Source organism: Microcaecilia unicolor, chromosome 12 (assembly GCF_901765095.1).
Source record: "Microcaecilia unicolor chromosome 12, aMicUni1.1, whole genome shotgun sequence".
NCBI lineage: Eukaryota > Metazoa > Chordata > Amphibia > Gymnophiona > Siphonopidae > Microcaecilia > Microcaecilia unicolor.
This window is the reverse complement of record NC_044042.1, coordinates 32,989,420-33,015,733: the sequence shown is the minus strand read 5'-3', so window position 1 is coordinate 33,015,733 and position 26,314 is coordinate 32,989,420. Positions and strand designations below refer to the sequence as shown.

At 43.7% G+C, this 26,314-nt stretch overlaps 1 protein-coding gene across 1 annotated transcript in view; it reads right to left on the bottom strand.

Annotated features, from left to right (window-relative positions):
* Nucleotides 1-577: 577 nt before the first annotated feature.
* The window catches only part of TBCEL (tubulin folding cofactor E like), a 53,856-nt gene continuing 28,119 nt past the window's right edge, over nucleotides 578-26,314 (bottom strand). Inside the window, exons 4-8 of the mRNA XM_030221522.1 lie at nucleotides 16,958-17,139; nucleotides 16,295-16,551; nucleotides 15,366-15,492; nucleotides 14,544-14,660; nucleotides 578-1,369 (exon numbers count right to left, since the gene is read on the bottom strand). Coding sequence (XP_030077382.1) covers nucleotides 1,051-1,369; nucleotides 14,544-14,660; nucleotides 15,366-15,492; nucleotides 16,295-16,551; nucleotides 16,958-17,139 — 1,002 coding nt within the window. The 3' untranslated portion in view covers nucleotides 578-1,050. The remainder of the gene's footprint in view (nucleotides 1,370-14,543; nucleotides 14,661-15,365; nucleotides 15,493-16,294; nucleotides 16,552-16,957; nucleotides 17,140-26,314) is intronic.

Genomic DNA, 26,314 nt, shown 5'->3' with positions numbered 1-26,314 from the left:
TATTCTATAATTGGTAGCTAGATTTAGCCACTGATTATAGAATATGCTTAGTTGATATTTCAGTGCCTAAATATACGCGCATCCATTTACACCAACAAAAATGAGGTGTAAATCCCAGCGTGTAGATTTTATTTATTTTTATTTTTTGTTACATTTGTATCCCGCGCTTTCCCACTCATGGCAGGCTCAATGCGGCTTACATGGGGCAATGGAGGGTTAAGTGACTTGCGCAGAGTCACAAGGAGCTGCCTGTGCCTGAAGTTTAGGCACACCGGGCCATATTCTGTAACTAGGCGCATAATAAGAACGCTCACAAAACACCCATTTCCCCGCTCCTTTTTGCCTGTGTTAGTTTGCTGCATAGCGTTACAAAATACGCTCAGCAAGTTGTGTGCCTAAATTCTAATCGGTGCCAATTAGTGCTCATTATTGCTTGTTAAGTGCTGTTATCAGCGCTCATTAGCTTGTTAAATTACACGCATAGTTATAGAATCCACATAATTTCTATGTGCACTATATAGAACCCGGGGGGGGGGGGGGGGGGGGTAAGCACTGTTGAATGTCTGCTCTAGGGCTGGTCAGCAGAATTCAACTGGGCAGCAACGTTCCTGCCCTGATAAACCATTTTCAAGATTGATCCCATATTTTCTAGACTAAAGAGAAAATAAATGCACAAAAATGATGGTAGATAAAGGCCATAGGGCCTATCCATACCATCTTCTCTCTCTTCTTCTCCTTTCCTAAGGCAGAGGAAGAAATAGGAGGCCGGAGCTGCTCTGACCCAGTTTTCCCATAAGCGTCCTTCAAGAGCTGATGTCTGGCCTGGATTACTCATTAAAAATAGGGAACAGGAATTGTTCTTGCAATTTTCATGAGCATAACCTGAGATGTCATAACCCCAAGAACAAAAAAAAAAAAAAAAAAAGTCTCTCTTGCATTCTTTATATAACCTTGATTTCAAAGAAAAAAAAAGACCTCGTATATAAAAATCAACCATAATGAAATCAAAAATCTGTAAAAAGTCTGTTTTTGTGTGCAAGTCTGACAAGGTCATTTCATTTTGGGTTCCACATAAATCTGATCCCCATCCCGAATGTTGTAGGAATGAAGTGCTCGTCCATTGAATTTCATCTCCTCGGGACCAAAGGGAGCCTCGTGGTCTAAATAGTACACACGCATGTTGTTTGTGGATAACTGTACAACTGTTTTCAACTGTTTCTTAAAGTCTGCCACAGTCTGATCCAGGCGAATCCTCATTTTTTCAACTTTGTCTTCAAAGTGTACTTCAACATTTGCAGTGTTCTGGGGTCGAAGGTCCACCTCGGCCAAAGGTTCCAGCTTTCCATATTTTCTTACTAGCTCATGATATCTATGAGATAAAGCAGCAATAGCTCAAATGATCGCCCTCAAGGATCTCGCATACAGTGAATCTGAGTTACGTGTAAATAGTCATGGTCATTGATATTCAACCACTTTATAGATAGATTTAAGGCACCGGTGGGGGAAGGTGGTAGATAGAACCCTATCAGCCTGCTTGCACAATCTTGAAATAATGCCCAAGGAAGGATTTAATTTACTGAAACTTCAAAATGGGAACAGAAGTCCATTCAAAAATAGTATTGCAAATGAAAACGTGGCCAAAATATATCATCTTTTGTCCCCTAAATAAGTTAAATTTAATATTTGGACAAGATTTCCACAGCCTGCTTTGTTGCAGGTAATATTTTTTTTGCAGAACTATTTTCCTCGTTTGACACTGCAGGAAATTAAATCCGTGGGCAAAAACATTTAAATTTCAAACTGCTGCAAGACAATTCCCTTCTAGGCTAATGGCACTATATATGTTCCTATTCCCCCGCCCCCCCAACACACACTTTTGCCAGAAATTTATATCTGGCCTTAACGTTTATTATTGGCTAGGATCGCTCCATGTCTACAAACATTTCTAAACAATCAAGGTAGATTTACACAGTACCTAGAAGGCAGGACTGTAAACTCCTACAACAGATGAGTTCAGTGCCCTCTTTATTAGAGAAAGCAAGGTAAGACAAATAGAGAAATTGGAATAGCCTGAGTGATTTGCAGTATGCACAGGTAATTAAAGTCCATAGTCTGCTACTGAGACAGACATGTGGAAGCTACTGCTTGCCCTGGGATTTGTAGCATGGAATGTTGCCACAATTTGGGTTTCTGCCAGGTACTTGTGACCCGGCTTGGAAACAGGATACTGGGCTACATGGACCCCATATGGCTGCTCTTTATGTTATGTTCTGTGTACGTTACAACAAATTTTCAAAGGAAAACTATCTGTACTGTTTCCTTTTGAAAATTAGCAGATAAAATATACAGCCATTTTTCTCAAGCATACTTGTAGGTTCCTCTTAGTATGGTATGCTGCTTATTCTCCCAACTAAACAGCCCCCAGGAAGACCTGCCACTTAAAAAGTACATGTGAAAAAAAGAAAAAAAGCTGGCGAGTGGCCACCTATTCAAACTATTTCATATCAAAAAGGGTGGGGTGAATGGTAAGGGAGAACAAGCTTTTGGGTTTTAATCTAAAAATTAAGAAGAAATAATAATAATCTTCAATCCTCAAACATATATATGTGTGTCAAGCTATTACATTGTTTTTGTTAAAAATGTTTCTAAATTATCAGAATTTTTTGACACGATGATAGTGTTTTCGCAGAACTGCCTCTGTCAAGGGGATCTGTGGTTTGCTCCAAATCATCCAAAGAAAGTTACTGACATTTCAGCCCAAAGATATCATACTATTTGGCAAATTTATGCTTCAGAATTGAAAAACTGAAGATTTTTTATGTGTATTCAAGACCATATAAATATGAAACTTTTTAAAAAGTATATAAGGGCCCCTTTTACCAAGCTGCAGCAAAAGAGGGCCTGTGCTGGTGTCAGCGTGTGTTTTTCACGCGCATCAAGGCCCCCCTTTTACTGCAGCAGGTAAAAGGGAAGTCTTTCTTTCCTGCAGGAAATGGCCATGTGGCAAGTAAAGTACTTGCCACATGGCCATTGGGGGGGGGGGGGGGGGGGAGAGACCATTGAGGTAGCGGTAAGAGCTCCTGGGCTAACCCAGCACATGGCGCTCCCGATTACCACCGGGTACACTCTGGCAGCACAAAAATAAATATATTTTTGTAGCGCCGCATTGGGCTTAACGCTGCTTAGTAAAAGGGGCCCTAAATGATTAAAAGCATGAGCTGAATAATCAGCTAAAGCTTAGCATGCACTAAGAGGTTCTTTTAGTAAGTTACACTAATGGATTTAGCATATGCTAATGATCAGCATGCGCTAAATGACAAGAAGCTCATTATATTCCTATGGGAGTATTATGTTAGTGCACCTTAGTAAAAGGATCTGTGTCACATGACCTTTAGTAAAAGGGCCTCTTGGGAGCATAGTGGCTGCTGTGATAACTTATATAAGTTAGCACTGAATTACCGTTTTGATACAATAGTTAAAAAAAGAAAAAAAAAAAGGGAGTACATGTACCATGAAATCTACCACGTACGTTTAGCTAGGTATATGGAAAAATTTCAAGTAAGCCCCATGATCCTGGTAAACAGCTCTGAAAACTCTCTCACTAGTGGGTATACTGTGGCGTGATGAATATACTGGAAGAGAGGAGGCACTAACGATTCATTCTGTAAGAATGTCCTATCTGGCAGCTGAAAGCTCTCATAGTCAGACTTCAGAGTTTGCCCAGCATAGGAGGGTGAAAGAGAGGAGAAACAAAACAAACAAAAAAAAAAAACCCTCACGAAAATGTGGCAAATACAATGAATCAAACAATAAAAACACAGCACAACCTAACACACTCACTATCAGCAGGCCAGAGTACACAATGTTATAATACATACAGCAACATATGAGCTCTAATTGTTTAATCATGAGGATCTGGCACAAAGTAGAAGATCAAAGAGCAACCATAAGTCTTCATCTCTCATTGATTTTATTCTGTAAAGTGCATACACAGATTTATTGCTAGACAGTATAACACCAGCTTAAGTTACGATGTAATGCGATGTCCAGGCTGAAATCAATAAACACAAAAAAAACATTGCTAAACTTGATGCCTATGTAATGACAACTTTTTTCATCCACTAAATATTCATTTCCTAAAATTCAAAATGATTACTTGGTTCGTGCAAGACTACCGTTGAGGGCACCATTTTGAGGATGGCGCAGGACTTGGCACTGCTCTTGCCGAAAGACTCCCTGGACCAGTAATGGTTGATTTAGTAGGGCCTTTTGGGGGCTCTGGAGGCAGAGGTAGGGGCCAATGCTCTTGAGGGGTAAAATAACTCCAGCTAAGTTTTTATTTTTTTTTTTTTGTATTCTTGCACTATCCAGTTGGTACAGGAATACCCACTCTCCACCCATGACACACCCCTAAAAAAATTGAAAAATTTTTTAGCGTGTGCATATTTCAAAGATACCACAGGATACCTGAGCGTGTCCTGTGGTACTTCATTTTTAGCTGTTTTAGGCGTGTGTTAGCACCTAACGCAGCTTAGTAAAAGGGGCCCTTTTTTTGTTGTATTTTATAGAACTAGCCGTTAAGCCCGTTAAAACGGGCGAGATTTCCAGCTACCCTCCTCGCCGTCGCTCCCTCCCCCCTCCGTGCCGGGCCCCCTGCACTGACCTGACAGCGCCTCTCGCCTCCGTGTGAAAGCGCTGCAGGCAGCAGCAGATCGCTCTGCTGCTGCCTGCAGTGCTTCCACATGGAGGTGAGAGGTGCTGTCAGTTAGTGCAGGGGGCCCGATACGGAGGGGGGTGGGAGCGGCGACGGGGATGGGGGGGGGGGGGAGGTTGGTGCGCGTGATGCTCGTTTCCACGCTCCAGCGGCAGCGTCCGACAGTCCTACTCCGTTTCCCTCTCTGTTCCGCCCTCTGACATCATCACGTCTTGACGCGAGGGCGGGACAGAGAGGGAAGTCTCTACTGTGCATTTGCAGGTGAGTCGGTCACTTGCCATTTATATGTTTGATGGGAGGACTGATGTATATTTCAGAATATACCCCCAGATTCTATACAGTGCACCTAGAGATCCGCACCGATTCTATAACAATGCGCTTAACTTAACAAGCTGAGCGCTAACGGCATTTAACAAAGCAACGAGTACTAATTAGCACTGATTAGAATTTAGGTGCACAACTCGCTAAGTGTATTCTGTAAGGAAGTGCGCCAAACTGCCAACGTGTGCAGGCAAAAAGGGGTGCGGTTATGGGTGGGGAAACGGGTGTTTCGTGGGCATTCCAAAATTTATGCATGTAGTTATAGAATATGGCCCAGTGCGCCTAGATCTATGTGCTGGGATTTACGCCATGTTTTCATTGGTGTAAATGGATGCGTGTAGTTTTAGGTGCTGAAATATTAACCAAGTGCTTAGTCAGTACCGATTTCAGCACAGATTTTTAGGTGTCATATATAGAATCTCCTCCATATTGTCTTAAATTTAAAATCACAAAGCGGTTTACAAAGATTTAGGGGTAGGGGTAAGTTATCAATGTGGGCTACAGTTAAGTCAGGTTATTTTACAGCAGGGTCCCAATTTTATGCAATGAAAGCCTGTGCTAAAATAACCCATCTGAACAGTATTATAGCTGATAATTACATTATTAAGGGAGAGGGTATTGTATTTTATTCGAAGATGGATGTGAAGGGGCATAAATATAGGCAGTTTTTAATAACTGCCTGTACCTTTATATAATTGTCAAGGTTTATGTGCTTTGCAATCCACTACAGAATACAAATGCCTTTTAAACATTAAAGTACTGGGGAAGTAGCCATTCTTTAATATAGTATTTTTGAGGAAAAGTTTCCCAGCATTTTTGCAGAAGTTTTACTTGCAGTTTCTCTGGGATTTCTTTCCTTTTAAAGTTGCATGAACTGATATTTTTTGGGCAAAAGATGAACAAGACTCTGCAAGAACACAGATTTGCTGATTTTTTTATATATTTTTTTCCTGTTTTTGCATCAAAAATTAAAATCTAGCTCTAAGCCACCTACAAGAAGCTGCCATGATGAAAAAAGGTCTGCATTTAATTTTCTTTTTTATTTATTTATTAGTTTCAATAATACAAACGAATAATCATTTGTAAGGCAATACAGAGAAATTATTTAGAAGAAAATGAAAAGAACACATTGAAAATCTAACAGAGATTTCCAAAATACAATTATTTATACTCTGCCTCAGACCACAATCTAGGAAGGGGGGGGGGTAGTGGGTTGTAAGTACAATTTCAAGGAGAATGTAACTTAAGAAGAAACTATTTTAATAACGTATAGGTAAGTCCTGATCTTTATCCCGAGTTATTATTGCTGATAGTTCTTAATGTCATTCAACTAGAAGATCTTTTAGAGTCCAGAAACGTCTTTAGTTGAGATGGTTCAAAAAAAAAAACATATTTTGTCCCAGACAGGCGAATCAAACATTTACAAGGGTAGGCCAACATAAATGTTGCACCTAATCCCTTGACTTCGTCTCTCATAAGTAAAAATTGTTTTCTCCTTTGTTGTGTAATCTTTGCCACATCCGGGAACATCCACACTTTCTGGCCACAAAATGTTTTAATGCATTTAATTTTCAAAGCTCTAACAGATATGGAAGAGATTTTTTTTTAATGAGGTTCAAGTCTAGTAATATGCATTGCAAACCAGCTGTTTTATTTTAACATTTATCAGGAAAAATTCCATAAGTGTTTGCACAAGATTTAAATCTTGCACAAATATAAAGTCCATTTCTCCCTGAATTACTTGATATTTTCCAATTTTTTGTGCTTTAAAATCATAAATCTTGTCTTGTGTCAAGAGAAAGGGAGCAACGTTTCCAGTACTTGGGCTGGGAAAATGGCACATGCAACTGACTGAAATGACAAAGCGTAAAAGCTGCTGAACACAGGTAGGATTTCAGGAGCTCTCAGTGCTCAGCAGGACACAATTAGTCTTTTGTTTCTATCCTATGCTGAAGATAAATGTGATCAGTGCTGTGCTGCTGGCCCCTGCAGAACATGATGGAGCCCTGGCAGCATGCAGAACCCAAGGGAATCATGTAAAATGTAGGAATGTTTCCTCCTAACAGCACCCTCTCTGTTTGCCTGTGGGATGAGATGACCTCCACTGCCCACTAGGATTTCCCCAATGCCTCACACAAATCAAGCCTTCATTGGGATGGGGTGTCCAAACACAGCTCGCTGCCCTGTTCTCACCATAGCGAGTAGATACAATCAGTCCTATTTAGAAACCATTAGCACTTAGATAGGAAAACATACTCACTGTATTTTACAAACAGTTCTTTCGGCCAACAAATTAACATCTCTGTGAGGGTTCATTAATGGATGTGGAGCAAAGCTCTTAAACAGCCTAAGAACTTGTTCTGCACTAGCTTCATCTCCTTAGTCTACTCCTGCCGTCATTTGCTGTATTTGCTGAAGCAGCGGCTCATGGGTAGATGATTGAAAGCCCCGCGCTGTTCCAGTGTTCTAAAAATAGCGCTAGAACAGCACGGGGCTTTACCGCCCCCTATGATCAGAGATAAATAGTATGCAAATTTATGCATGCTATTATCTCTGATCATAGGGTAAAACGTGGGAGGATTGTGCCTGAATATGCGCTTAGTCACAATCCTCCTGCACCACTCCGAGCCAAGCGACACAGGGGCATGAGGTCCAGTGGACCTCCAGACCCCACCGACTGTTCCCCGATTCAAGTTCATGAAGGTGGAGGAGGGGGGATGAAGATCCGGTGGGTCACCAGCCCCTCTAACCCCCCTTCTAGCATCCCCAAGAGCCCTGGTGGCCCAGTGGGCCGTGAATCAACCCCCCTCGACCTGGTGGTCTAGAGTAGGGTTACCATACGTCCGGATTTCCCCGGACATGTCCTCTTTTTGAGGGCATGTCCGGGGCGTCCGGCGGATTTTGCCCCCGCCCACGTTTGTCCGGATTTCTGGACAAACGTGGGCACGGGTGCGGGCAGGCGCGTGCGTGCGGTGGGCGTGTGGGCGGGCGATCGGCGCGTGGTCTCCCGTCCCCTCCCCTTCCTTACCATGTTCCCTGGTGGTCTAGTGACGTCTTCGGGGCAGGAAAGAGCCCCCTCTTTCCTGCCCGGAGCGCTGCCTCCCCTGTCTATCATCCTTCTCGGTCTGGCTGGGGATTCAAAATGGCCGCCGAGAGTTGAACTCTCGCGAGGCCGCTTCAACTCTCGGTGGCCATTTTAAATCCCCAGCCATACCGAGGAGGATGCAGCAGGCAAGGGCAAGCAGCGCTCCGGGCAGGAAAGAGGGGGCTCTTTCCTGCCCCGAAGAGAAGATGCTACTAGACCACCAGGGCTAGACAGTAAGTGAGGGGGGGGGGGGGTATGTGATGGGGGGGGAGGGGACTATGTGACGGGGGGGGGGGGGGGGAAATAGGGGCGGAACCCGGACCTGAAGGGGGCGTGGCAGGGGCGGGGCATGAGGCGGGGCGGGGGCGGGGTAGGGGGCGTGACATGTGTCCTCTTTTTCAGAGGACACAAAATGGTAACCCTAGTCTAGAGGCCCTTTGCACCTCCCCCTACCCTTATATGGTGTGAAGTCCCTCCCAGCACATCCCAGGATGCACTGGGCAGGGCTGGGTGCCACCATGGAAGAGGGCTGCTAGACCACCAGGTCGGGGGGGGGGGGGGGGTTGATTTGCAGCCCACTGGGCTACCAGGACTCTATTTGACGGGATGCTAAGGGGGGTTGGGGGGCTGGAGACCCACTGGACCTCCAACCCCACCTGAACTTGTTGGGTGGGGTTGGGGGGACTGGAGATCCACTGGACCTCCAGCCCCCCTGTCCCTTGGGGGGGGGGGTGCTGGGGTCAGGGTTCCTGCTCCTGCGGGGGGGGGGGGGCTCCTGCATTGAGGGGAATGGGGGGGACTGCTAGCATGCTGGACAGGGCTCACCATTACTTCCCAATGGTCTGCAAACCTTAACACCAGCTCCAAGCCGGCATAGGATTTGTGGCAGACAGAGCACCAATGTTTGGCGCACAGCTTGCTGATCATTGGGAGGAATACATTTAGCATGCACTTGTGTGCTACTTCTAAAAGCCCTGTTTTGTATGCATTTCCATGCTAATTGCGTTCAGAGCTCGCGAGCGCATTGGGGGGGAATGGGGGGGGGGGCCTGCTAGTATGTAAATGCATGGACAGGGCTCACCATTCCTCCCCAATGGTCTGCAAACCCTAACACCAGCTCTGAGCTGGCTTAGGGTTTGCCGCGGACAGAGCACCAATGTTCGGTGAGCTGCTCATTGATCATTGGGGAGGAATACATTTAGCATGCATTTACATGCTACTTGCGCTAAGAGCCCTGTTTTGCATGCATTTGCATGCTAGTTGCATTCAGAGCCCACGAGAGCATTGTTTCACATGCTCGGGGGCTCTGATCATGGAGCGGTAGCAAATGCAGAAGCTGGTATGGCTCTTACAGCCTCTAGTGCCTGCGTTTGCTTCTGATCATCGGCTCGTCAGTCAGTAGAGACCCTCACTACTGCACTAGGAGGCAGATGCTAATACCACCGGATCAGCGCGGCGATGGAACTCCCTAATGTGATGCAAAATTTAGGTGCGCTTATAGCGCTGCGCATTAGGGAGTTTGGCGGAAGGATGGTGCCTGTGCTCAAGAGTTGTGAATTACACACAGCTCTTGAGCGCATGACCAGAACACCCGAGGGGGGGGGGGGGGGGGGAGGAGGAGGAAGTGCCAGCTCCAAAGTTTAAAGGCAGCGGCTCCCATTCCATTAACTTTATAAAAACGATAACTCTGCAGAAGAAACCGAATGGAAACTACTGAGACCAAGTCCTTCACTCTTCTACTCCTGGCTAGATTGTTTCCTCTCCTATGTAAATTATATAGGCAGGTTCTGGTCTGGAGGGACTCCAGGAAAGAAAATTAGAAAGTAAGGTCTACATTTCTCCTTCCTCACTGTCCCTCAAGACATGTAGGATCTACCAAAGTAGTATTTACTCAAGGAAGGAACCTAAAGTGCCTGCCGACAGTATGCTAGCCTCAAAAAGCCACTGGTTGAGACTCATCATCCAGCTTATGGTGTTTCACAAATGCATGCAGCAACAGCAATAATCATACAGTTGCTCTGCAAATTTTTTGTGGCGGGATCAGTTTATGCTCTGCCTACACCAACGTTTGGGTCCTAGTGGAGTACACCTTTAAGACAGGAGGCACTAGTCTATCCCGAACAATGTAAGCAGACACTATAGTTTCCTTAATCCATTTAGCCACTGTCACTTTAGAAGCTGCTTCCCCCCTTCCTAGATCTGCCAAATATAAAGAGGCTATCCGACTGCCAAAACTCCTTTGTTCTCTTCAGAATAGTATCGCCATGTCACGTTAACCACCTTACACAAGAAGGAGGGGATTACTACTGTCAGACATAACCAGCAAAGATTCCTGGCACGAAAGCACCTGTAACTCCAAAATTCTAGTAGCTATCTGTTCAGCCAAAAGAAACATTATCTTTAAAGCGATATCCTTCAGGGAGGCTTCCCTAAGAGGCTCAAAGAGTGCCTGCACCAAGGTAGTGTTTGAAGCCTGATATTACTGAACAATAAGGGATCCTTTAAGAAGCAGCATTCTTTGAAAAATAAAAAATATATTTTGGATGCTTATCTTCCTCTGAATTGCAACATTTAAAAGCATGCCCTGCACAGGCCATCTTTGTAGCCATGCTAGGTCAGACCAGTTCAATGGCAATAATCAACTGCAATGCCTGAGACTGGGATTATTGCAAGTATAAAACATTTGAGTTTCACAAAGTTAAAAAAAATATTCCTAAAACTTCTATGATTTAAACAATCTGATCATGCATATTTTGTGGAATTCTATTTTCCTTCTCTCCAATATCTTGCCAGGCCATTTCCGGTGACCGGCACTGAAAATCCAGTTTATTTTTGGCCGGTTTAAACTTAACCAGCTATGCTAATATTCAGAGTAGAGTGATGCAATTGCCGTGTTAGTCCACTTTTAAAGGTAATCAATAGAAACAAAATAAAACAGAGAAAAGAAAATAAGATGATACCTTTTTTTATTGGACTAAATACATTTTTTGATGTGCAAATGTATTATGTTAGTCCAATAAAAAAAGGTATCATCTTATTTTCTTTTCTATGTTTTATTTTATTTCTATTGATTACCTTTAATATTCAGAGATAGTCAGTTAAGTTTAAACCAGCCAAAGATATTCTAGCTATTTATGCGCCCTGAAGTGGCTGCTTACAATGGATGGCTATGCGCCAAATATTCGAGGATAGCTGGCTATATTGCGCGATACAGCCAGTTATCTCCTAGCCGCTAACCGGGAAAATTCAGCGGGGGATAGCTGGTTAACCCCTGCTGGATACTGCCGGATAAAGGCCATTTAACCAGCCAGTTGGTTAACCTCTGCAAGATACTGACGGATAGCCGATTAAGGACCATTCAACCGGCCAGGTGTCATTCCTAGTTTGTTAAATGGTTTTGAATATCGGGGTACATGGTTCCAAAAATTCACTACCAGAACATACTTTAAGAGAGACAAAACGTTATCTTGCAAATTCAAAAGACCGCTAATTCCACTATGCTCTTGCCTTGAGTGCAATGTATGGAGCCTCAAACTGGGCACAGGGCCTACTCTTTCAGCCACTGCAGGCTTGGTGCAGCCTGGGTCTCTTTCTCAAAATTACATCAGGTAGGTGGGTTCACAACCTCCAACCCCTAGTCTCATAAATTTAATCTTAAATAAAACAACTGAAGAGGCTCAGTGTTTCATTTTCACATAGCCCATGGGTCATAGGGCCATTCTGATGAACCACAGAGCAGAATGGCACACTGTGTCTCCCTGGTAAAATGGGAAAGAAGGCAAGAAAAGAAAAGAAAAGAAAAGAAAAGATAAAAGACGGGTCTGGGATCTCTTCCCCCCAGCTTCTCACCTGCCTGCCGGGTTGCTGCAGAGACCTTGCGGAAAGCTGCCTTTCTGGTCGATGGGATCTTTCCTTTGCTGCGTCCCGCCGCTCTGATGCAACTTCCTGTGGACAGGATGCAACAGATGAAAGGTCCTGCCGACCAGAGAGGCAGCTTTCAGTGCTGTCTCTGTGGCGATCTGCTGCAGCCTTTGGAGGACCTGACGGATAGGTGAGTAGCTGAGGGAGGAGATGCCAGTGAGTTTTGAATGACCTTCCCCCAAACTTCCACGGCACACCAATGTGCCACAGCACAGCTGCTGAAAATCGCTGTCCTACCCTATGCATGAGGGCCCTCACCTTTTCTGCCACATGGTGACTTCTGGTGCATCCTCAACACTTGCCACAGGCTACTTTTGTTGCATCATGTGACAAAATCCATATAGTCATTAGCAAGACCCAATCGAATGATTCCAAGTTCATTTCTCTTTCCAGATTGGACAGATGTAATCACCAAGAAAGGCTGGACCTTGCCGCCCCCTGCAGAGGCAATGGCTCTTCCAGGTCCCGAGTCTGAGCTTACCAGCAAGACAGCAGAGACTTGTAGTGGGCACATATGCATCCTGGCCTATGGAACCAAATCCAGAGTTGCCACCATAGACCCCAGTACTTCTAAATAATCCCAACCCTTAGCTCTCACGATCCTCAGCAAGTTCCAGACTTCACACTGCACTTTTGAATCCTCTCACTGGCCAAAAAGACTTTGCCTTTGAGGATGTTGAAATGCACTCCCATATAATTATTTTGTCTGTGATGGAATGAGTTGACAACCCAACCCAATTTTTTCTGGAACTATATCACTTGAACCATGGAAGCTTAGAAGGCTTTCTCTTTGATCAGAAGCCCAACCTATCCTGCTGCAGTGTACCACTTCACCATGCTTAGAACTGACTCCTGGGGCTGTGCTAGTGACTTCCAATGTTCTCCTACAGACCCATGGCACCGTTAGATGCCGAGAATCTTGAGCAGCACCAACTACACTAAGCTGGTGCTGCCATGCCTCATTTCTCAGAAGTCCCAATAAAGGTGCTCAGAGTGAACGGCACTAATTCCCCACCCCCCAATCCCAGAGTGTGACTCCCACTGTCTTCAGCTGCTGCTGCAGAGATACTGAGTTCTTTTTTTTTAAATCTTTATCTGCCCCTGGCTCAAATGCTCTTCAGGGGCCTTCTCCCAAGAGTAGGGGAAAAGGACCAAGGGCTCTGCAGCATATCTCTTGCACAAGTTCAGAAGGATAGGTTTGGGGGAGGGACCCAGCACCACTAGTACTCCTAGGCTGTGTGGAGAGGTGCAGCAAGTCCTAAGCCCTGCTCTTGCTTCTCTTTAATTAATTTTGTTTCCTTTGGTGCAGTCTAAGATAGCTCATATAGGGAACTCAGCGCTAGAAACGTCAGCCCCGTCCGCTACTCCTACCTGAGCAGATCCAGACTGCATTGACCTACCATCTGCTGAAGACTGAGAACTACTGCCTAGCTATGGACTGCATAGGACCCTCATAGAGTGATGTCATTAAGGATGTGGGGGGGGGGGGGGGGGGGAGAATTCTTCAAGCAGCATTAGAATATGGACAAGTTCCTGGAGGAAAAGTCCATAGTCTGCTATTGAGATAGATATGGGGAAGCCACTGCTTGTCCTGGCATTGGTAGCATGGAATTTTGCTACTATTTGGGTTTCTGCCAGGTACTTGTGACCTGGACTGGCCACTGCTGGAAACAGGATACTGGGCTAGATGGACAATTGGTCTGACCCAGTATGACTATTCTTATATTGTTAAATGCTAAGCCCATAGGTATAAAATAGTCTTCTTAGCATTTAGCAAGAATTAATTCCCTTAACGCGCATCAAGGTCCTAATGCTGCTCGATGAATTCCCTCCTTAGTAGATCTCAGTCTCCATTTGCTGGTAGGGGAAAGTATACTCATGTTTCTGGATTGGTCTTGAGGGTCGATGAGAATGGTTTTTATTGAGATTTGGGAGCTTTACTTGGAACAGCTTTCACAGAGCACAAAGCGAGGTGTGAATAGGATGGACCGGGCTTCAATCCATGTGGGGGGGGGGGGGGGGGGAGATGGAATTGTCAGATGTAATACAATTTGAGGGAGGAATATGGCAGAGTTTGATTGCAAGGTGGACGCAATGAAAGTGGTGTTAATGTTGAGGCCAGAGAAGCCTTTTATAAAAACAAAAACAACAAAAAAAAGCAGCCACGTACATATGTATTCAGTTCTGTGGACTCTAGACTAGTATGTATAAGAAACTGATATATGGTTGAATGTTACGTGTCTAAAAAGAGATTGAACACTAAAAAAAGAGAAATATACTTAATGCAACAAACAAACAAAAAAAAGACAGCAGCCACTTCTCCACAAATTATATAGCTTGGAAAGAACAAGTAAGATTACGGTGCCTCTGTTAAGCTTATGTACTTATTCCTTCCATACATCTCTATAACACAAGGTCCTGGATACCTACTTTTGTCTCTCTCACCTCACTTATTCTCTCAAAGAAATATCTCTTTGTGATACTAATCTCCCAGGTTCTCACCTGAATGGCAGTTCTTCCTGTGGGAGATCCAAATGGTAACGAATGAAGAACCTTTCAGAATCCTCCCTCTCGCCATCAGTGACGACACTTCCGTTCAGTTTGGAAACAGATGGCAATCTAGAAATACACAGGACAGAATAAAACTGAACCAGTGTAGCACTAAACAATAACATACACTAGTAATTTCTTAAGCAATGTGTTATAAGCTGTAATAATTTACAGGCCTATTTATCAATGTGGGCTGCAGCATTTTAACACACAGAGGCATATTTTCAAAGCACTTAGGCTTACAAAGTTTCACAGTAACCTATGGAACTTTGTAAGTCTAAGTGCTTTGAAAATGAGCCCCAATGCCATGCACTGTTGGCAAATGGGTCCCATTTATCTTTATGGGGGCTATTTACTAACAATGTGCATGTTTGAATTCTGGTAAATAACTCCATTGAGACGAAAGGATCTAACTACTTATTCTACATCATCATCTATGCTGACGATGTTTCTTTATGTATTCTGAATAAGGTGTACCAGTAGTCGTACAATCACCTTCATAGAGCAATTTCACTGGTGTAAATGAGGAAAACCTCAAGCCAATCACATGGACCATCTGGAAACACATCATGACAGAAGCAGAAAGAAAGGTGGATGGTGACATCAGCACCCTCCTATACCACCTGTGGTAATGGCAGTTTCCTCTCTTCCCTGTCCCATGCTGACAGCTCCCTCCCATGCCAGCAACTCCCTCTGCAGTGGCCTCCTCTGCTCTCCTTAGACCCTTGACTATTCACGCATTAAAACAAACCAGAGCAAACTGAAAGACCAGACCTGGCTATTACCAGCTTCCTGCGCTCCTCAGTGCTGTAAGGTTGCAGGAGAGGGATGCCTAGTAATCTCACTTCTTCAAGCTTGGGGAAAGAATTAAGCTTGTCAATGTCTTCCCAGCAATTCAGACCTGCTTTAAAAATTGCATTGTTTAGAAAAGGAACAAAGGATACATAACTCGCAACAAGCAAGAAATCACTGGTCAGGCAGTTCTAGCTATCCTTGCCTCGTGAATGCTATCTGAGTGCAGTATTCTACCTCATGTATAACAGAACAAGCACCCACAATGTCCTTGTATTTCACTTTGTGCTCAGTTACAGGATCTCACAGATGCTGGTTTTTCTTTAGTGGATGTCTACTATAATGTTCTATTTGGGTCAAAGAGAGCAGCATAGAGACCATCCTGATCTAGAATGCAACCCCAAACTATACCCTGCTCTGTATGCAAGCCAGCTACAAACAAAGCATTTTAAAGACGTGGAACATATGCCCTGTATTTTACAACGGAGTCCAAGGACTCCTCAGGGTATTTACTTTTTCTTGCAATTAACAGCCTGCTGTGCTCTGAAATGGTAGATTGTAAATCATGCATACAAACAAGGTTGAACTATAACTTATTTTGATCAGTACAGTATTTGTGTTTTCCTTCCACGCTGCCAAACTGTTTTAAATATAGCTGCAAAGGTGCAGCCTTACAAGAGTGAGGAGAAAAAAAAACAGTAGTAATTGAAAATAAATGAAATTTTGTGAGCAAAGTGGAGAAAATATGGTGAGGGTAAAATGAATCATAAAAAGTGGGAGAATAAGGGCTGTTGGACTCATCCTATCCAGGAAAATGAACGCTGCGCATTGTTTCCAGCTGCACATATAGTGTAAAATAAAATAAAGAACTAGAGTGGGAAGAAGGGGCTGTGTCACTTCTTGCACTTCACCTGAATTATGCAAACTGATCGATCGCAGGTTTGGAAAAAGTCTTGTTAAAGAGTCATCGGAGTCTTCAATTGCCATTACGTTATTGTTGGCCAGAATCAGGGTGTCCAGATGGGGAAACATTGTTCCTAGCTTGCGAATCTCAGTCCAGTCATGCAGATTATTGTCAGTTATATGCAGCAGTTTGAGAGACTGAGAGCAAACAGCAGAACATGAGACGGTTTCGTAGTCGTTAAGGCACAGGAAGAGCTCCTCCAACCTACAATGGTACAGAAATTAGCTCTCACTTCTGCACAGTATCAGTGTCTTTTCACCCAATACTGGCATGAATTACAGGCAACCCACAGCAGCACATCTTTAGTAATACCCTGCCATATTCTGGGTTATTAATGTCCTCACCTCTCTATGAACCATTATCTCTCTGTAGTCCTATTCAACATACACCTTTCTGTATGCAAAAGGTCTAATATCGACATTAAAATCACACTCCAACAGCTCCTCTCTCCATACTCTCCAGCCATCTAGATCCCCCATTTATGAACAGCCGTTTCTTCTAGGAATTCTTGCTTTGACACACAGTTCCCTTCCCTCTTCAGAAACCCCTACCTATACTCATCTCACCCTCTCACCAATCAGCCCCTCTTTGAACAGAATATCTTACTTACACTGGTAATTCCTGCAGCAAAACATGGACCGTTTCCCAAGAAGCTTTACTGTTGTTGAGGACCAGTTTGCGCAATTGAGAAAAGGAGCCTGCACACGTCTGTTTTAAAACAGACATGTGCAAAGGATTGGAACTCAGGTTTAAAAACTCCAGCTGTGGAACGTTGGAAACAATTTTACTGACCTAAGAGCAGCAGACAAAAAAAAAAGAGGAGACAATATGCAGAAATTCTATGAATAAGAAGCAGAAAGACCATGCAGAAATTTAAGCACTACAACAGGTAAATGACAGAGAAAGGAGCTAAAACCTTACCATTTTAAATTGTGTATTTCTTACAGGGGCTTGCAAAAACAATTAAGGCCACATTAACCTATTAATCAACTTGAATGAAGTTGATTAATGCACACTGAAAAGTTCTAAAGACAATTACATAAAAAAAAATCTAAGCTTGAAACAGACTGTCATGACCCAAAAATGAATTGAAAATTTTTCCCTGCACATCGGTATTATACATTTACTGTTTTCTAAAACAATCTCAATTCATTTACAAATCACACTTGATTTACACTATAAGAGCATTTTCCAAATGGATTTTATATGTGTAACTAATTAGTTACCTAGGAATCTGGCAATTGAAAATGGCCTTCCCCTGTCTGTAGGGTTAGAGCAAAGATGAAGCCAGCAAGAACTCTGAGATATTCAAAGTGATTTAACTGGCCAGAAATGGCTTCTAGGTGGTTAAAATCATTTGATCAGGGCTAACTGGACATTTTCAGCGGCACTCTCAAAATCGGCTATTTTGGGGGCATTCCGGGGTCGGAGTCAGCACTTAACTGGCCAAAGTCACCACATAATCAGGACTACACAAAAGTCAGTCCTATCTTTATGAGGTGCCCCATAGCTGGTTAAAAGTGCTAAATATTGCACTTCCGGCTATGCTTTATCTGGCTCTGCAAACCCGTAAATTCAATGCTAAAGCCTAGACAAGGCCTGGCATTGAATTTCCAGGCATAATGCCGCTGGCAGTCAGTAAAACGCTCCTTCAATTTTAAACTGCTGTGTGAGATTTATGGAGCAAAGTCACAGATATTTTTTTTTTTTTAATTACATTTGTACCCCGCGCTATCCCACTCATGGCAGGCTCAATGCGGCTTACATGGGGCAATGGAGGGTTAAGTGACTTGCCCAGAGTCACAAGGAGCTGCCTGTGCTGGGAATCGAACTCAGTTCCTCAGGACCAAAGTCCACCACCCTAACCACTAGGCCACTCCTGAAGACATGTCAGCCCCCCCCCCCCACACCAATTTTGAGAAACTCTACAGGTCTTCAAAAACAGTAAAGATTACCCCTTATATAAGCAGTGGACTACAATAAAGTATTCTATATCTTGCCTCTTTTCAGAGCCCCCCCCCCCAGCATATAAAGAAGAGCACTGCCTCGATGACTTTCTTCAGTGAAAATGAATCAGGTCTGAGAAGACAGACTATGATGACCATTCAGAAATCTCTCCAGGCTAGAGTCTAAGACAGTTAGGATATGCTCCCAGCTTGAAAACTTGCTCCTGGCACAGGATTTTCCAAATTTCATAAAGAGGAAAATAGATTAATTTAAATTCACAAATTAATGAAGAAAATATGTCCAGCAATATGCACACAGTCTAAATGGCTCAGTGCTAGGACGTGACCTTTCAAGTAACAGTACTAGTGAAGTACTTAAAATTTTTCACTTGACTGCATTTTCTATAGGTCTTTCTCCAAGGTCTCTTTTTTTCCATACTTTTTATACATTTGTACTTTTCGAACACACAAAAAAGTGCACATCTTTTTATTTATTATTACTTAAACAATTCTTTACAAGTCAAAAACTTGAACAAGAAACACGGAGAGGTAAAAGTATAAGTCAGCATAAATCACGAAAAAGGTATTATTCCTCTTTAGACCACCATTTGAGGGCGTGTTCAAAGGAAAACTTAGGAGATAAGCTTAAAAAAAAAAAAGGAAAAGAAAAAAAGACTCGCAATGCTTAACACGCAATCCCCGTCCAATAGCATATCATAATCTCAATTTATTGGATATTACCCTGCGGTCACCCTTTTTAAATCTATAAAGGCACGCAATTGCTCTGGAAGAAAAAATACATATTTTAACCCTGTATATTTAACTACACATTTACATGGATAGTTAAGATAGAAAGATGCCCCCGTTGCCAAAGTTTCTGTTCTCAGGGCCAAAAAGGCTTTCCTCCTTTCTTGAGTTTGTTTTGTTACATTGGGAAATATCCAAATTTTCTTGCCATAAAACAAAGTTTGTAGTTTCCGAAAGGATAAGCGCTTCACCGCCTCTAGGTCTTGCTCGAATACAAATGAAACCTATAAAGTCGCTCTTTCGGACTCTTTAGATAAAGATGCTTCTAGTAAGTCAGATACATTCAATAAATCTTTCTTATTTTCTTGAGGGTTCATTTCCAAAGACTCCTCCAAAACATTTTTATTTGGTATATAATATATCCGATTTATCGGGGGAATAGTTTCCGGGGTATAGTTCAATATTTCAAGCAAATATTTCTTAAAAGCTTCCAAAGGGGTAACTCTCAGGGATTTTGGAAAGTTCAAAAAACAAAGATTTACTCTACGATTGTAGTTCTCAATCTGCTCAATTTTTCGATGTAATATTTTATCTTTTATCATTCTGGCTGAAAAATCTTGTAACTTTTTAACATCTTCTTTAATTGTAACCATTTGAATATTAAATTCTGTATTAATGCCTTCTAAAGAGTTAGACATGGTATCAACAGTACTCACTAAGGCAGAAACTTGTCGTGGATTTGGCCACTGTAATATCCAATTGTTGGAGAGCTTCCCATATGCTCTCCAAAGTTACCGTCTCTGACTTTTGTGTTAGAGCTACACGCTCGGTTGAGGCAGGAACAGGCCTCAAACCTCTGTCAGGAACCGCCTTCTCAGTACCTTGATCCAGAGGCCTAACCTCAACGTTTTCTGATTCGGGGGACCTCCGCTGGGATAAGCGTCCTTCGGGGAGAGGCGGTGGGCTGAAAACCGGGGGAGAGTAACATCCAGCCCCAAGTCTCCAGGGGCTCCTCCCGGTATTTTGAACATGGGTTCTTGTGGCGAACCTCTCAATTGATTGCTGCTGTGGAGAGGAGGTTCTGGCCATAGAGGAACCAGCCTTAACCATCCCTTTACGTTTAGTATGAGGCATTCGGCTAGAGGAAAAAGTGTAATACAAAGTAATCAGCGAGAGAGCTCAGCCACAATCAACAGCGTGCTGCCATCTTGACACACCCCCTGCCTTGGTCAAGTGCTCATCTTTTAATGTGTCCATATCTCACCACTTCTTTCAAGCTCTGTACATGTCAATATGCTGTCTGTAGGGGTGACCTTGGCGATTGGCAGCACCCATCCTATATTTTTATTCACAAGGATGGGATTTAAGGATGGGATTTGAGGACAGGGAGCAGCTTTCAAAACACTAACGGGGTCTATTACAAAGATGCACTAGGTAGTGTGTGCCAAAAATTAGCGCTTGCTGTGTAGACGCCTATAATATTCCTATGGGTGTCTATACAGCGTGTGCTAATTTTTAGTGTGCGCTAAAAACGCTAGTGCATTTTTGTAAAAGGGGCCCTAATATCATTAGAGAGAAGTAGATATTAATGATATTTGTTTTATTTTCTTATAAATAGTTAAATTCGCTGTAGACAAGAAGGATGAATCAGTTACACAAAATGGGCGATGTCATCCTGACAGCACCGATGTGGGCATTCTCAAAGCTCAGAAAAACTTTAAAGGACTTTGGGCATGTGTGTGAATTCCCATGCAGTTGCTAGCTCATGGGTTCACCTCAGTCCTATTCAAACATGCTTGCACTTGGACACTTTCTAGGGTTCAATTTTTTGTCCAGCTACTGGATTTTTCCCCTTAATTTTCTAGAAGTTTTCCCACAGATTTAACTTTGAGTTTAAATTTAGCCAAGTACTTTTCCCATGCTAGGTTTCAAGAGATGCCACTGCAGCTAGAAGATGAATGCCAAAGAGCAGTTATGTAGAATGCTGCTGCCCACAGGTTTGTGCACACTCTGGGAGTGTGTTCTAGAGTGGTGTGGTGCGATTTGAGGCTTTTAATGTGCCTAAAATTTGTGGGCCATTAAAGTCACTGAGGTCTTTTCCCCTAAAAAAGAAAAAAATAATAATACCTTTATGGAATAGGTGTGAATTACAGAATATATACTACTACTACTACTACTACTTAACATTTCTAAATATATATAGCTACAATAGGTGTCAATGGTGAAACATCAGATCTAATTAAGTCTTTGGTACTTTAAATTTAGATCTGTATTTCAATCTGTCATCATTGCTAGAGCCAAACAACACAGAATTTTCAAAATGAAGGCACTATGCCTTATGTTCAGTTTCTTCCATGATAAAGATGGAATTGAAAGAGAGAGAGAGAAAATTAGCAGGAAGGTAGGGGTGCACAGTGCCTGAGGAGAAAAAACAAGCTGCCATTCCAATGGGACTTCTTCCAGGGGTTCCAAAAACCCCACACCTATAAGAGACATCTGTCAGAAGAGCACAACTCCATGAGAAGGAAGCCAGATCCTGCACCATTGCCTTCCACAGTACAGGGATCCTCGGTAGAGAAGGGAGCTGACCTTGACTTCGTCTCGCTTAACTTCTCACAATGGAATCCATAACTGATTGTAACAAACTGCATTTCCATTATTTACAATGTATTGTAAGCCACACTGAGCCCGCAAATAGGTGGGAAAATGTGGGATACACCTACAGAGAAAGAGCCCATACAAAACAGCTCCGGTTACGTGTGCATTTGACCGAAGAGCTCTCAGAGCAGAGGAAGCATTCCTCAGTGCAGTGTCACTCAGCACACATATCCCTGAACATACTTCATTTCTCCTGGGGTAGAGTTCAAACACACACATCTGTACAGAGCAGACAGTGTTGTCTGGGCAGCTTTTCTCTGTACAGATCTCTACTGCAGGCTACATTGGTGCAGAGTTTTTTTTTCACAGCTGCTCATAGTCCCAAGTGATGATCAATCATCTCATTCAGTAAACTAGATGTGTGCCCAAAGCCAGGGGTTCATCTCCAGGTCCATCCTCTTGGAATCTTCCACACCCAACTATAGAGTGTGCCTTTATATTTAAACGTTGGGAAGAATTTATTACGAGCTAATTTCAAAGATCCATTAAAACTGGATTCACCGCAGGAGATTAATTAAATATCTCTTCTTTTTCTCTCTGGGAGATATCAGAATTTGTACATCTAACTAGGTTGACACAAGAAGGACCTTTAAGTCTACAATTCCCAGACCACAGGGAGCATAAAGAGTACTCCTTTCCTCTTCCTTCACAAGATTCTGTCTACTCACAGAGAGACTGCCCTGTGGTCTGAAGTGATCAATCCACGTCTTCCATTGGACCCATCTTCACCTATGGCCAGAAGTACATCACCTCCAGAAGATATGTCTTACTCTTACATTACATCAGAAAAAAATGCCCATGGAAGTCCCTTTCCCTATATAAGAGAAAGAGCATTTTTTGGTCTGCTTCATTTTATAGATCCTCCTAAAAAAAAAAAAGGGGGGGGGAGGAATATCTCTCATGCTCAGTGAACACCGCCCAATCTCAAATTTGCTGATGATGGTCAAGCTTTTGGAGAAGCAAGTGGTTTTACAAGTGACAGGATATTTGGAAGAAGCTTTACTAGACTGGTCTACTGGGGTTTAGAAAGGGATCTAGCACAGAAATATCTGTTGGTAACTTTATTAGACGAGGTATTTTTTTTGAAGGATAAAGGAACGAAAGTGCTCCTATATTTCTATAGATTTGATTGCTGCCTTTGATATTTGTAAATGCTTATACCCCACTCTATCTACCAGTTGGGCGGCTTATAATAAATACACTCATAATACTAAAAATTATAAATAAAAATATCAGAACAAATAAAAACATAAGAACAATTTAAGGGTCCTTTTACTAAAGCTTAGCGCATACTACAGATATTATTGTGCACTAAGGGGTCCTTTTACCAATGCGGGAAAAAAGGCCCTGTGCTAGTGGTAGAGGCCGATTTTCCCACACACCAGGACCCTTTTTACTGCAGTGGGTAAAAAGCCCCCCCAAATATGGCCATGCAGAACAGAACTCTTACCACATGGCAGTGCAGCTGGGAGCCCTTACCGCCACCCACTGAGGTAGCGATAAGAGCTCCCACGGAAACCCAGCAGTAACTGGGCAGCGATGACAGATTACCGTCGTGTTACCGCCTCACAAGCCATCTCCAAGGATTTTCTTTTTCTCCCGGAAATGGTGCGCGCCCTCAGGGTGGGACTACCGCCAGCTGTCGTGTTGGGCTGGCGGCAGTCCCGATTTAGCATTCGGTAAGCCTGCGTTGGGCTTACCGACACTTTGTAAAATACCCCTTAAGTGTCACATGGCCCATAGGAATAAAATAGAATATGCAGCATTTAGTACACATTAAGCTTTAGCAAAAGGGCCCCTTACAGACTATCAAAGAAATCTAAAATAAAAGCATTCAGACCATATTAAGAACAAACAAAATAAAACAAAAACAAAATTCAAAGAACATGATTACATCTGTCTATCTTCTTATCAATCAGACAGACCAATGTGCCATTAGTATGGATATATTCTCAGAGGACAAGCAGGCCATTAATTCTCACAATTGGTAACGTGGTGCTGCGTTGCCCGGTCTGGAGCCTATAACAAGCTTAACAGAGCTTTGTGGAGCGCAAGACAAACTCCACCGTGTATGCTTAAGTGCCTTCCCGCCCGCCATGAAAGAACGGTTAACACAGTTCTTTTTCTACCACGGTGAAGAGAGGCTGTTTTTTTTCGGTGTCTCGCCAGAGTCCAGGCAGGATACAGCATGTTAACGTCCCTCTCAAGGACATAGCTCCTCAAGGTCAAGGCAGGCTCGTCACGGCCTACTCACAAGGAGTTGCTGACCGACACTGATGAGGATCGTTCATGGAAGTCAGAGGAGGATCTAAGGTACTTTTTGGAGGATGAGTCCTATGGTATCCCCTCTGAACCCTCCTCTACACTGGAAAGGAGAAAATCTCCACCGGAGAGCCTTTCATTGCTCAAGGTCCTGGACTAATTCCCTCCTAGGGAGGCTGTGACTGACCCCCTCCACGAGGTACTCAAGGAAGTCCTCGATCAGAATTGGGAGTCCCCTCTGCTGGTCCTTGTCTTGACCAAGATCGACATGATGTATTGGATCCACAGCACACCTGGTTCTGACAGGCCTCAGTTGCCTCACAATTCTATGGTGGTGGAATCCGCCCTCAAAAGAGCCATGAGTTCTTAGAGACTATGCCTCTGCTCCCCCAGGTAGGGAAGCTAGGACCTTGCACTATTTTGGGAGGAAGATGTTTCAGGCCTCAATGCTCGTGTCTGGTATTCAGTCTTACCAGCTCATGAGCGTGTACTTGTAGGACTTGGTGCGCAAGTTGCTGGACTTAGCGGACTCTCGCCCACCGGAGCAGGCCGAGTCTGTGCGGCAGTTGGCCAAGCAGCAGAAGACGTGTCATAAGTTCTTGGCCAGGGGCACCTAACAACACCATTGACGGGGCATCCAGGTTGTGTTTCTGACTTGGAACAGTTGGTTCAGGAGAGGTTGGCGAATTGCCCATGCCAGGGGATAACCTTTTTGGAGAGAAGGTTGAGGAGATCGCTGACCAAATGAAGAAAAACAATGATGCCATCTCTTCTCTCTCCTGTCGGTGCTTTCTGCATCAGCCTTCTCTTCTAGGAGGTCTTTTGGCAAGTCGAGGAGGGATGCATACTACTTTCAGAGCCTTAGGTACGCCAACTCTTCTCATCAGCCTGTTCAGGCTCAACCATAGTGCACCTGTTCTCATCAACAGCGTGCGCATAAGGCCCCTGCTGCTCTCCAGTCAAAGCATAGCTGCTGTCAAAGTGTGTACTAGACAACCTGCTGGTCAGGGAGAGGCTGAGTTTTTTCTACGAAAGGTGGCCCCTTATAACCTCCGACCAGTGGATTTTCCAAATAGTCTGACTTGGATACGCCCTCAACTGGCTTCGAAAACCTCCAAATTGCCCACCAAGAGCTCAGTACTTCAGCTCTCAGCATGAGCAGGTACTTGCAGAGGAACGTTCCGCCCTTCTGAAGGCCCATGAGGTTGAGCCAATTCCACCAGGGAAGGGCTGGGATTCTAGTCATGAAAAAAAAAAAAAAAACAAAGGGGGGGGGGAGAATGTGTCCCATCCTAGACCTAAGAGCCTTGAACAAATTCCTGGTCGAAGAAAAGTTCAGGATGGTTTCCCAGGGCACCCTTTTCTGGATGATTCAGGAAAACGATTGGCTATGTCCTCTAGACTTAAAGGACGCATGTACACACATCCCGATACTTCCTGCTCACTAGAAGCATCTTTGATTTCAGCTGGGAATACACCACTTCCAGTACTGCGTGTTGCCTTTTGGCCTTGTGTCAGCACCCAGTGTCTTTAACAAATGCCTAGCAGTAGTCACAGCGTCGCTACGCAGGCTGGGGGTGCATGTGTTCCCTTACCTTGACGATTGGCTGGTGAACAGCACGTCTGAGGATGGTGCTCGGGAGTCTATGCGGAGGACTATTCGGGTGCTAGAGCTACTAGGCTTTGTGATAAACTACCCCACGTCTCACCTTCAACCTGCCCAGCAATTGGAATTCAATGGATCTCTGATCAATATGCAGAAGGTTCGAGCCTTTCTCCCAGGATCGAGAGCACACACTCTAGTCGCTCTGGCTTTTCAGGTTCGAGTTTCTCACAAAGTGATGGCTTGGTAGATACTGAGGCTGTTAGGCCACATGCAGGGCCGGGCTGACACGGTAAGCGAGGTAAGCAACCCTCTAGAGGGCGCCACTCACTTGCAAAATCTTTTACCTGAAGTTGTGATTCTCCTCTCTCCCCTGCCCTTCCCGCATCAGGAAGTGAAGGTAGCCCACCAGTGCTGAGACAGACATGCTGCTCTGCTAAAGCTGCTTCAAAGAGTACAACCAGCAGCTATTTATGGCTTTGGTGTGTGAACAACTTTCATTCAGGGTGAGCTGGAACAACATTCAAATTAAAGAGAACAGGTTTGGAGGCAGGTGTGCAAGTGAGACTGGGGAGAAATAAAAAATAAATAGTGTAATTGTTATCTGTAAGTGGTTCTAAGTTTTTGTTTTTTGAGCATGTACACTGAAAGGAGGGCAAGGCATGACTGCAATGATGTGTACATAATTATCATAGCTACAGCTAAAATCCATTTAATTGGCTGAGCTTCAAAGAGGAAGTTTAGCTGACGT